General features: G+C 39.9%; 1 protein-coding gene across 1 annotated transcript; it reads left to right on the forward strand.

Annotated features, from left to right (window-relative positions):
- Positions 1 to 8176: 8176 nt before the first annotated feature.
- LOC130185725 (ADP-ribosylation factor-like protein 4D) lies at positions 8177 to 11839 on the forward strand. The gene is made up of 3 exons (XM_056402341.1): positions 8177 to 8332; positions 9057 to 9776; positions 10876 to 11839. The coding sequence occupies exons 2-3, from the start codon at positions 9333 to 9335 to the stop codon at positions 11038 to 11040; spliced, it is 609 nt and encodes a 202-aa protein (XP_056258316.1). The 5' UTR covers positions 8177 to 8332; positions 9057 to 9332; the 3' UTR covers positions 11041 to 11839.
- Positions 11840 to 12068: the final 229 nt, after the last annotated feature.

A 12068-nucleotide genomic window follows, 5' to 3' on the forward strand; every position in this document is an offset into this window, starting at 1 on the left:
TAAAGATTTGGGGAAGGGGAAGGTGATGTGCAGGTTACATGTGCGTGCATGTATGTGTGTGACTGGCATTGCTCTCTCATACATATTTGAAGAAAGTTTAATATCAAAACATCAAAACATTTGGAGTTTAAGTCGTGAAGCTCACGTGAAAAGGTTTAAATTCATTCGTGACAATGTTGAAGTGATTGACTGACTTTGCATGTTTCAACACGTGAACAAGGTTTTGATTGAGGCTTTTGCACTGGTGATTTAGTGTTGGGAGAAATGCATGAACTGTTTTGAGAACTGCATTAAGAGTTGTGAGAATGATGTTTCTGATGAGTGTATTGCATCAAAATGATTATGAAAAACTGTAGTTAAGTGCCTAATAAATGGCTTTTTGTCCAAGGGATGCCTTATGTTGAAATAACTCTATTTATTCAAAGTTAATGCTACTTAATTCAGGAATTTATTAAACAAATTTCTGTCTGGCTCTGAATGCATCCTGGACATCAGTAACATGATACAAGCCGTCAGATTCACCCAGGAAACAGGTTGGACCCCATGCTGGGGTGTCGCATGTCCCTGCTCCTTTTCCAATCAGTCCTCCTGTTGTTCAATAATAAAGGAGACCAGACAAAGTGCAGCAGGACAGTCCATGTGATTTTACAGCCACTATGGAAGTTCTGTTTTTAACTTGACCTACACTGTTGTCACATCACTGATCCACCACAAACAGTAAATTAAGTATATTCTTATAGTACATTTTGAATGGCGGCTTACTCAAAATCAGTAACTATACCACCCAGCTGTTAAATAAACATCATAGACAGGTGACACATGAACAGCAATATTAGAAAGTCAGATTCAGGGATTAAGATGAACACAGAAAATGGGCAGCAGCAGCAGCAGCCGTGACACTGACATGTTTGTAATATTGTGTTAACACTATTTTGTTGCTGTCTATAGGACTACACCAATTTTGATGAGCTGATGATATGTTTCGTATGTAGAATATGAATCTGCAGAGTAACTACAGTTGTCAGATAAATGTCTCTATCTGAAGTGTAGTTGAAATAAAGGACAATTGAACATAAGTATAGTGCTTGAATAAATGCACTGTTACATTACAGTTACATCATAGATAAAGGGTTCCTTATCAGAAAGTGGTTATACATGTTACTGACCTGCTGTTTGTCGCGGGTCACCCTGTGGTCTACAACACTCTGACGCCGCCTGGCCTCCCAGTGCATCGCAGACATCCTGCTGTGCAGCAGCTGGAGGAGATGTTAACAAGTCACAGTAATGTTCCCTATGGGGTGATCTGACAATGCACAAAAATGCACGGTAAGTCACAATATAATTGCGTAATGGGAAGTGTAGGATTGTTAAGTATGTTAATTCATAGTAGTGCATTCATTCCATAATGAGTAGTTTCCCACTTGTAAACAGTGTTCATGTCACAATCCAAGTCCTAATTTCAACATACCTGAATGCTACAGCACTTGGCACTAAATATAGACATCTCAAATCAGACAGTCTGTCGTTTTTGATGTAAACTTACTTAAATGAAAGATTTTGGCACTTGAATGTAATTTCAATTATTTTATTTCAAATTGAATTTCCTGAAGCACTGAGCCTGAAGAACAGAAATGTGTAACTGTCTAAATTGTTACGATGCTCTTAACTTTCAATAAACAAAAATAATATGTTTTCTTTTTATTTGCTTGATTCAAGTTGGCATTATAGGCTGGTATTGTTTTGTGTGCTGAAATGAAGTGGAAATCACACACGGCTTAAACCTGGAGCACGAGTGCAACACCCTATCTGCCACAGAAGGCATGGTGTTAAATTACTGTTTAATATTTACAACTCAAAGCTTAGTTTACAGCTTCATCAAGAGCAGAATGTGGTTACAATTACAAGATATTCTGTCCTGACACAAAAACAGCATGCAAATGTACGCTCATACACTCTGTTAAACTGTATGTGTTTGATCTGACAGTAGAGTAACCTGATACATCCTGATTCCCAACCACTGCCATCACTTTCATTACTTATTTCCTTTGTGTATTCACCCGACACATACTGTACCTATCACAGCTAATTGCTAGTTTGACCCAGTTTGTTAATGTAATAACCTACTATAGAAATCAAAGACTGACTAATAGCCCATCTTATCTTCTTAGAAAACTTTAAAACATCAGAATTAAACAGAAATCCAAGTCTCTGATCATTTGTGTACCAGAATATATTTTTTTATAAATCATTTCCTGAAGATATGACGTCACACAGCTGCACTGTATTTTCTTCCTGGATATTACTTTCTTTCGTACAACAAAAGATCTTTCTTGTCTTATTCAACATGATATAACAAATGATTCACATTCAATAACAGTGTTTACTCACCGGTCTTGTGCCCTGGAGAGAAGGCAGCCTGGTGGAGGAGTGGTGAAGGCTGAGGAGTCCGTCTCCTCGCTCCTGTCTCTCACCTTGTTAAGTGTAGTTTGCAGGCAACATGCTCTCCTAGGCTGAGAGAGAAACAGAGAGATAGAGTAGGACAGTCTCCCTGTGTGATTGTGTGTCATACAGTAACTAATGAACCTTCACCGAAGTAGGGGACATTTGTGACATTTCTCTCTGTTTCTTTTAAGCCAGTGCTTTCAAAATTTAATACCACACACACAAACACACATGTTCAGTTGTTGAAGCTGGTGAACATTTGAACATTTTGTTCAGTTTTATTATTATGCTCAAATGTCTTCTCACTACTATGACTATGACACAAACACACACACACACACACACACACACACACAAACAAACTTAAAAAGTTGTTTAAGTGTTAAATAGTAAATCTTTCATTATCTCGTTTTTGTCATAATCTCCATGTCATACTGTCACATTTCAGCCCAGAGTATGTTACAACTAACCCGGGCTATGTGGTGAACTGTAACATGTCATTCCTTGTGTTTGAGACTAAACCAGAGACATTTTCTGTTTTTTTTGCAGAGATAAAACCCACATCATTTAATAACAGACACATGTAACTAGTTAGCATAATAATAAAACTGAACAAAATGTTCAAATGTTCACCAGCTTCAACAATTGAACATTTGTGTTTGTCTGTGTGTGTGTGTGTGTGTGTGTGTGTGTGTGTGTGTGTGTGTGTGTGTGTGTGTGTCTGTGTGTCTGTGTGTATTGTCATTACAACTAACCCAGACTCTTGTAGCCATGAACTAGCTTACCTTACAGCTAACAACTAAAACATTACCACTGACATCTAACTTGATAAATATCTACATAGACTCAGTAAAGATGATTTAAGTTTGAAGAGTTTAACTACAGAGCACACAGCGCTGATACAAAAATAAATGAAGTAAAAAAAATACTCTCTTACCACAAAATGGGCTTCAATTGGCAAGCTCAGAGTGAACAGAGTCAGGTCTGCTCCCTCAGACCTGAAAATCAAACACTGATCACCTTACTGAGAGGAAAACACACGTGTGTTTTCACTGTTTGCACTGGCCACAGAGAATCACACATTGAACTAAGCAGCATGTTGTAGCCCAGCACTGAGGTCATTCTTGCTCTGCTGAACTCCTTAGTTTGTTGCAGCGCTGTGTTGTGACATGCTGACATCAGTGTGGTGTCCCACCTCAGTTTCTGTTACTGGTAGTGTATATTGCTGCTCTGTCTGAACACAGTTAAACTTGCTGTTTTTTTTTCTTGTTGTTATCACAGTCTAACTCCCTGCTGTACAGTTAAACTTACACTAGTTCTGCTCCAGCACTTAGGAGTTCCCTGCTTTGCGGGAACTGATATATCTGGTAACCTAAAGATGTTCTTTCATTTTAGCTCTCTCATTTAAGTGCACGAAGGTCTTGTGCCTGTCATGGTCCGCTCATGGCTCTGATAAACTGTTTTCATGAGTTGTCAATGTCAGATGAGAAATGCATCAACACAATGAGAAAACGTCTTTGGTAGTGAACTATGTGTGGATACAAACGAAGCTTGGGCAAATACAATGAGAAAGAATAGTGTGAGGAAATAATGAACTTAGGAGTTATGAGAATGATGTTTCTGATGTGAGAACTGCATCAAAGCGATTGAGAAAAACTGTGACTCCTCAAATTTTCCCTTTACAGTGATCATCCATTATAGCTGCTGTTCCTGCTGCTGACAATAGAGTGTGCTACTACCCTTTACACTGATTGATGTCATTGCTTACTGCTCTAGGATCAGGTTTGCAATTCACTCAAGTTTTCCCTTGTCAGGTTGGTTTCTGGATCAGTTTCTTTCCAAACTTCAGACATTCTGCTGTTGAGAAATGATAATTACTGGGACAATTGTTGATGAAGGCTGGGACATGTGGTTCAAAGCTCTGGAAAATGCTAAGTGAACATTGAGTTGTCAAGGTACTGTTGCCCAAGGTCAAAAATTAACCTGAATGCTCATGCAGTTATGCTTTTTTTTAATGGTTTAATTTGGATGGACCTGTGCTCCAAGACCAGGGCTGTATATGATATTTTTTAAATATTTTAAAAGTACATAACTTTAAAACAAACAAACAAACAGGGATGTTGCAATGACATGGTTAACATCTTAACTCCCCTAGGCCAATAGGATGCCCCCCTGTTTGATACTGATGCCAATGGAATACCATAGTTCTAGGACCAAAATCTTTTGATGCTTACTTGCAGGTATATGAACACACTTTCTATGAAACCTGTCTCTCCATTTAAAGAAAATGCAAAAGTTTTCAAATGCATCATTGTCTGGGGCTAAGATTCAAACTGACGGCAGACCCTCTGTAGGTTGTTTCCAGAAAACACGTGTGCAGGATGCTGTGATCATATTTTCTTCCTCTGCTGGTCACAGCTGATAACAGCCTTTTTTACAGCCTGTCTCACACACACATTCCACATGCATCTGAAGATTCCCTGATACAATCAGTGTCACAGTGACCCCTGCCAATAATCTCACAGCTGTGTCGTCCTATTCAAATCAGGGCATTTATAGCTGCATCCTGTCTGAGTTTCCAGAGCAGGATCAAACAGCCACAATGAATTATATCAAATGTTCATGTCATCCAAGTTTTATCCAACTGACTCTCAGGATTATTTTCTGTGTCCTCTCAAAACCCCTCTACTCATGTTACAGGCCACCACAGGCCCCACCATATTTTCTCAACAAGCAGTCAGTCAGCCTGGCTCCAGTCAGCCTGTCACAAACCACCTCTGCTCAGCGAATCAATAGGTCATCACTTGTTTCAGACACACACACACAGACACACATCCCCCACCACAGGCAAATTTGCACCCACCCACATTGTTATCATAATGAGTACCAGGTATCAAGGAAAGAACTGCGTGGGCCATTATCATGCAAATCGCTACACCCATTATATCATAGGTAGCTCATACTGACCCATGATGACCTGTTAGCACTCTGAGCCTGCATTCATTGCTCTGTTTGTGAAAACACAACCCTTCCCATTCATTTGAATGGGGGAAGTGTGTTGGTACACAGCAGGAGGTTCTGCAGTTCCTCTTTAGGGACTGCATGAAAATGACAGACAGCTGACTTCATGACATCATATCTGGGCGAGCCTCTGCTTCATTACACACGAAAGACAGTCAGTGATCCAGCGAACTACCCAAACTGATGTTGAAATCAATGAGGATTCTCAGGAGAAAATGTGTCTTCACTGAATTACAGTTACTATCGCTTTGATGCAATTCACTCATTAGAAACATCATTCTCACAACTCTTTATGCAGTTCTCAAAACAGTTCATGCATTTCTCCCAACACTAAATCACCAAATGTTCAGACACAACACTGTACTGCAGTAACAACAGTAACATGTTGGAAAAAATGACTATATTCTGTTTCAATATTGCCTTGGTGTTTATTGTACTGTGACCATTTCAACCTCTCAACAGATCACTGTCACTTTAGAACACTGTATGGAAATGTATATAAAAGCCCTCTGTTAGAGCTTTAGATTTAGAACATGGTGTATCCAAAACATTACTATACTGAAAAAGATTTTTGGCATTTGAAGCAAATACTTGATTTTCAGATGTTTTTACTGTATGATATTTTCAATGCAGTGTTTTCAGTCTTTTATTTTTAATAAATTAACAAAAAACTCCAAAAACTTGTTTTTGCTTTGTCATTGTGGAGTATTGTGTGTGTAATGAATTGAATCCATTTTAAGATGAGTCTGAAACATAACAAAATGTGGAAAACTTGAAAGTGTCTGAAAACTTTCCGTATGCACTGTAGTTTAGAAAATGTGTGATAGGAGGAAAACATGGAACTATTCATTGGAAAATAGACAAAGAGAAATATAATATAAAATATGCAATCAAACTTAGAACATAGCATCAATTATAGTACAGTAAATTCACACCATATACAGTAGATAAATATATATATACACAGTATATGTGTGTGTGTGTGTGTGTGTGTGTGTGAGACTTGCCTTGCTCTCTCATACATATTTGAATAAAGTTTAAAGTGATCTGATTGAAAACATTGATGCTGCAGGACGGTATCAAAGTGAGTGAGAGGTCTGTCGTTGTATCTGACGGAGGAACAAACTGTTTTCATGAGTTGTCAGAGTCAGATGAGAAATGCATCAACACAATGAGAAAACGTCTTTAGTAGTGAACTATGTGTTGATACAAAAGAAGCTTGTACAAATACAATGAGAAATACTAATGTGTGTGAGGAAATGATGAACTGTTTTGAGAACTGCATTAAGAGAGGTGAGAATGATGGTTAATGGTTTGTGATGTGAGAACTGCATCAAAGTGATTGAGAAAAACTGTAATAATTCTGTTCTCCCTACAAACACAGCAAAGGCCAATCAAATTCAGCAACAGGGGCTGGTTACACAAAGATATATTGGACTGGTCTCTAGTATTGGTGCAGTCTTCATTTTGGATATAGTATGTCCAAATGTATGATGTTAGTCAGACTGTTTGAGAAAAATAAAGACTGAATAATTTTAAGCCAAAAAAAACATTAGACAACTTACCTGCAGGGGCTGGTTTCACAAAGACAGAGTTTGACTGTGGCTTATATATAACAAATAGTCAGACTTCAGTCTGAGTCCATTGCACATAGCAGTTTAGTTCTTGACTATCTTAGGCCAGACTGTGGGACAATAAATAAAAGGCAATACAAAGAATCAAGCCAACCAAGTTTTACTACGGGAATTCAGCGAAAAGTGAAACAATAAAAAGAAAATTATGACTTGGAAAAAAAATCGCTGCGGCTTCTAAAAACTCTTTCCCTTCTCATTGCTCTCTTAAGCCAGACTTTGGTACAATGAATTCTGGGTAAAGTAAAACCTTTTTCAAATTAAAAGAACGGCTGACTGTTGAACTGCATCCAAGTGCTCAGCTTCATTAACCCCAGCAGAAAATGTTTGTCTTTTGGTAGAATTCAACAGTTACAAGGAACGTGAAGAGTAAAAAAAATTTTAATGAGTCAGATTTTTTGGTCCCTAAAAACTCTTTCCCTTGTCATTGCTCTCTCCATAACAATGTTAGCAAACCACACATTATGAGCAATGTTTTCCTGATTTTTTTTTTTGTTGTTGGGTGCTACTCCTCAGCCAGGAGTCACTGATTGTTACCATGGTAACATTGGTCTTACGCCTGAGATAGCCGAAGAGAAATGAGTCAGTCTTTATTTTTGTTAAACGGCCTGACTTGTATTAGACTAATCTATGAGCCAAGTTAAGCCTGACCTAACACTACAGACCAGTCTGAAATATGGTCTTAGGCCTGATTAGGACCTGCCTAACACTACCAATGTTACCACTGTAACAATCAATGACACCTGTGCTGATCAGCACAGGTGTCATAGCACAACATTTTCTGCTGGCGTAAATGGAGCTGATTGGTTGAATGTGGTTCCTCAGTCGGCCATTTGTCTTTATTTACCCTGAATTCATTGTACCACATTTTGTGCTTGAATGTGGCATTGTTACATAATTAAAGGAGTCTGAAAATGAACACGAGTAACTCACAGGGAAATGACAGTAACATGACCTGATGCTGAGTTTTGGACCGCTTTCTCCTCCATTGTCCAGTCCTGTCTCTCTCTCAGTCCCTCCCGCCGATACTACGTCAGTAGTGGGGGTTGGTCGTGCTCTCACCGGGCGCTGCCGCCCTACTGCCTTTAGTCGTTGTAGAATAACAGCCGGAGTCATACGGCTCTGTACGAGTCTGTCGGGATTATTATTATTTTTCACATTAAAATTCTGTTATTATTAGAAACTTCGTCGCACGTGAACAATGTTGAGTAGTTTAAGGAGCGCGGGAACACCGACAGGTGAGATGGATTAATCATTTTAAACCAAAGTGAAAAAAACCTACGTTTGTTGACTTTGTTGTAGCGCGGAACCAGAGAAGGTTCCTCCGCGAGGCATAAGATCAGAGAGAAGGACTAGTTTTTGTCGATTCAACTCCATAACTACATTAAAACTTGATCCCACATGTGTGGAAGCATGTGTTTTTTGCTTTTGTTGGTATTATGTTATTTTGCTACTTGTATTTAAGGTAATCACGTTTTTGTGCATGTATTTAACCAAGGTTTTATAAACAGGACCTGGTCCCAGTTTGGGTAAGAGGCTCCCATTAGACAGAACAGGCGCTGCAGGATTTCACTCTGTGATCCCTGTTTTTCCAGTTGTGTGTAGGAGACAGCTAGAACCAGAACCAGAACCAGAGAACACTGCTGATATTGCCTCCTGCCCCGCAGCCGCTCATCATTCACTGCAGTCAGGACAAAAGCATAGCTACCAGCAGTTCACAACAACAGCTCCAGTCAAGCATATCATCCCATAGTGTTTCAGCCTTTTAAATGATTGTTGCTCTGAATTTATAAAAGAGTACAACCTAAATCAATTTTTTAGAAATAAAAAAAAAAGCAGTTTGGATCAATCTGTTCCTCTGTGGTGTGGCAGTGGACTGGAGCTGCACTAAGTTGGCTGGGTTTCTGACAGCCCAGTGCTTTGTTAATACTGCTGACTCATGCTTTCCTCTTTTATCTCCAGTTCCTCAGTGACTGCGGCCGACTGGCTGTCCCCCAGTATCCTCCCACACCAGACTTTGAAGTGAGGCCAGGAGTGTGAACTGCTCTCCAGCTGAAAGGACTCCTCCCTGCCCCTCTTCAGAGCCTGTCCTGACCCTGACACATGTTTTTGGCTGCCAAGGACACACAGGGACCCAGGAGAACAGGAATTGTGGGATTTTAAAGGACCATCCACCAAACGCAATAATCTGGTCCTTTACATCTTTAGAGGGATCGCTCTACCTTATTGGACCTAAACATGGGGAATCATTTCACAGAAATTGCCCCCAACACACCTTTCCTCCCCGGCTTCCAGTCATTGCATGTAGTGGTGATTGGTTTGGACTCTGCAGGGAAAACTTCTCTCCTCTACAGACTCAAGCTGCAGGAGTTTGTGGAGACAATCCCCACCAAGGGATTTAACATGGAGCGGATTAAAGTAGCCATGGGGAACATCAAAACAAACACCACCACGTTCCAGGTGTGGGACGTTGGTGGTCAGGAGAAACTGAGGCCCCTCTGGAAGTCGTACACCAGGAGGACGGATGGGCTGGTGTTCGTGGTGGATGCAGCTGAGACAGAGCGCATGGAGGAGGCCAAGGTGGAGCTCCACAGGATCACTCGGTCAGCAGAGAACCAGGGGGTGCCCATACTGGTTTTGGCAAACAAACAGGACCAGGATGGAGCCATGTCAGCTTCAGAGGTAATAATTGTAACACGAACTGTTTGGTATTGCGGTGATGAGCATTTTCATTACTTTCTGATCCTTTACAAGTAGTTAGTTTTACGTAGGTCTAGGTGTCATGCAGTACTAAGGGTTTTGTAGAGATATGGGGAGGAAAGTATCACATCAGCATCTGAACCAAAACCCAAGCACTGAAAAATTCATACAATACTCCAAACAGTCCAAACACTGAATTGCAGAATATCAAGAGAAGCGATGGTTGGTTTTATATTATATATTATGGTCTTGGCTATTACCAAGAAAGACCCTAACCAGAGAAGAATAATCTATAGCTGAACCTGTAGCATTAGAGTTTGATCTCCTGGGTAAAGTTCAAATGATTTTCATCTCCCCATCTCGGTGAAAGTTAGTGCAGATGACAGATTATGAATTGAATGCTTTGCTCCTAAACCAAAAAAGTACTTTTAAAGATATGATGTAACGCTTTGTATTTGCCAAAGGATTATCTCCTATGGTTGATGATTATGGCACCAGTGACTATGAAAACCATTATATGGAATATTACTGCTTTTCTCCCTCTAGAAACAAAAGAATGATAAATATATTTCTCAGTCCTGAGCTGGCACATGTTTGTGTCTAGGCATGAAACATATAATTGTTTTCTCTATTGTTCAGTCTGCTGATTGGCTCATTAATCCTTTATTCTATATAATATCAGAAAGTGATGAGAAATGTCTATCACAATTTCCCAAAGTCCAAGGCTTGGTTTGTTCAACCAACAGTCCTAAATATCAAAAATCCTAAATATATTCAGTTTACTGTCATGTAAGATCAAAAGTCAATAGTGCAGAATGTTTGGACTAATCTTTAGTCATCTGATAAAATGAAATGGTTAAATCTTGCAGAATTAAGAAAACACATACTTACATTTAAAAAGATGAGCACGTGCTATTGGAAAATTACAAAGCCATTTTCTATCAATGAAACCAGTTCATGTCAGCAGTTAGTCATTCGAACACTGAAGATTTGATCTTCATTGATCATTAGTTTAGAGGGGATCACAGTTGCTTGGATGAGTGTCAGGTTGTGACGGCTTCCTGTCTGGTCTCTGTTTCAGGTGGAGAAGGTGCTGGCCCTCCATGAACTGAGCTCATCCACACTGCACCAAACACAGGGCTGCTCAGCACTGGATGGTCAGGGTCTGCAGCCTGGCCTGGAGAAACTGTATGAAATGATCCTGAAAAGGAAGAAGATGCTCCGACACAGCAAGAAGAAGAGATGAAGGGCCGGCGGGGTCAGAGCAGGGCTTTCTGAATCTCTGCTTGTCTGAGGACCTTCAGTCAAGTCTGTGACACTTGTGCACCGTGGGTGAAACCAGAGGAAGCCAGACAGTCCCTAAGAAATGTTGCAATGTTTCCGACTAATTTCAAACTTTGGCTCTCCTCGTCTGTGCCAACTGTTAACACTGTCTTTCATCTGTGTGGACAGAGCTGCTTCCTTTAGGATTGTGTCTTGCTCCTGAGCATTCCTTGCTCTCCTCATCTCCGATACTGAAAGGAGCGCAGCGGAGAGACAAACAGCTCCAGGAAAATCAGTGAAATATCTGAGGAACACTCACTCCAACATTGAAGGATATTTTGTACAAACATTTAGTTTAACAGGCCTGAGCCGGGTCCTGGTTCTGGTTCCTCTCACCAAGTTTCAATGTTACACTGTAGTATAAAACTATGTTGCATGATGTTCGCCCAGACACCTGCTCCAAAATATTAAGCAACACTTTTGTTGATCAAAACCAGACTTTTGTAATTATTCTGGATTAGAAACTGCCTAGTGTTAGACTGCTACTGGGACTAAATTGAAGTCCCACCAAAGTGACATTTACAGACTGACGCACTGAGGCTGCTGAGTCCAATCAGGCAACAAGTTAGTTTGTCACTCTTCACCAAAGTGGTTTGTCACAGTCGGGTGTTTTTCAGGGTTGGATGGATGGTTGGTTGGTCAGTTCAAACAAGTAATTGTTTTTACACTGTAAATATTGTTTTGTAAAATCAACAAATGAATAAATTATTGAGCAACTTTGACACTATTTTGTGGAAATTAATTTTTTACCTGAAGAGTTATATTCATCCCACACTGACCTCTGACAGCTGAGAACTTTGCTAACTTGAGTTGTAAGAATGATTTTTGTAACTCAATTTCGAGGCATCAACTACTGCGTCGCCTAGCAAAATAGCATTGGCAGCCACTCTGGACTATACATCTCCACTTTTCTGCTGTTAATTCTCTAAGAGGTGGCAGCTGTTTGATTTA

This window comes from Seriola aureovittata, chromosome 17 (genome assembly GCF_021018895.1).
Source record: "Seriola aureovittata isolate HTS-2021-v1 ecotype China chromosome 17, ASM2101889v1, whole genome shotgun sequence".
NCBI lineage: Eukaryota > Metazoa > Chordata > Actinopteri > Carangiformes > Carangidae > Seriola > Seriola aureovittata.

What these genes read in the sequence shown, in the direction of transcription:
- LOC130185725 (XM_056402341.1), top strand. Translation starts at nt 9,333, where the DNA reads ATGGGGAATCATTTCACAGAAATTGCCCCCAACACACCTTTCCTCCCC. An exon ending in GAGCCATGTCAGCTTCAGAG is followed by an intron (nt 9,777 to 10,875) that starts GTAATAATTGTA and finishes TCTCTGTTTCAG; the next exon opens with GTGGAGAAGGTGCTGGCCCT.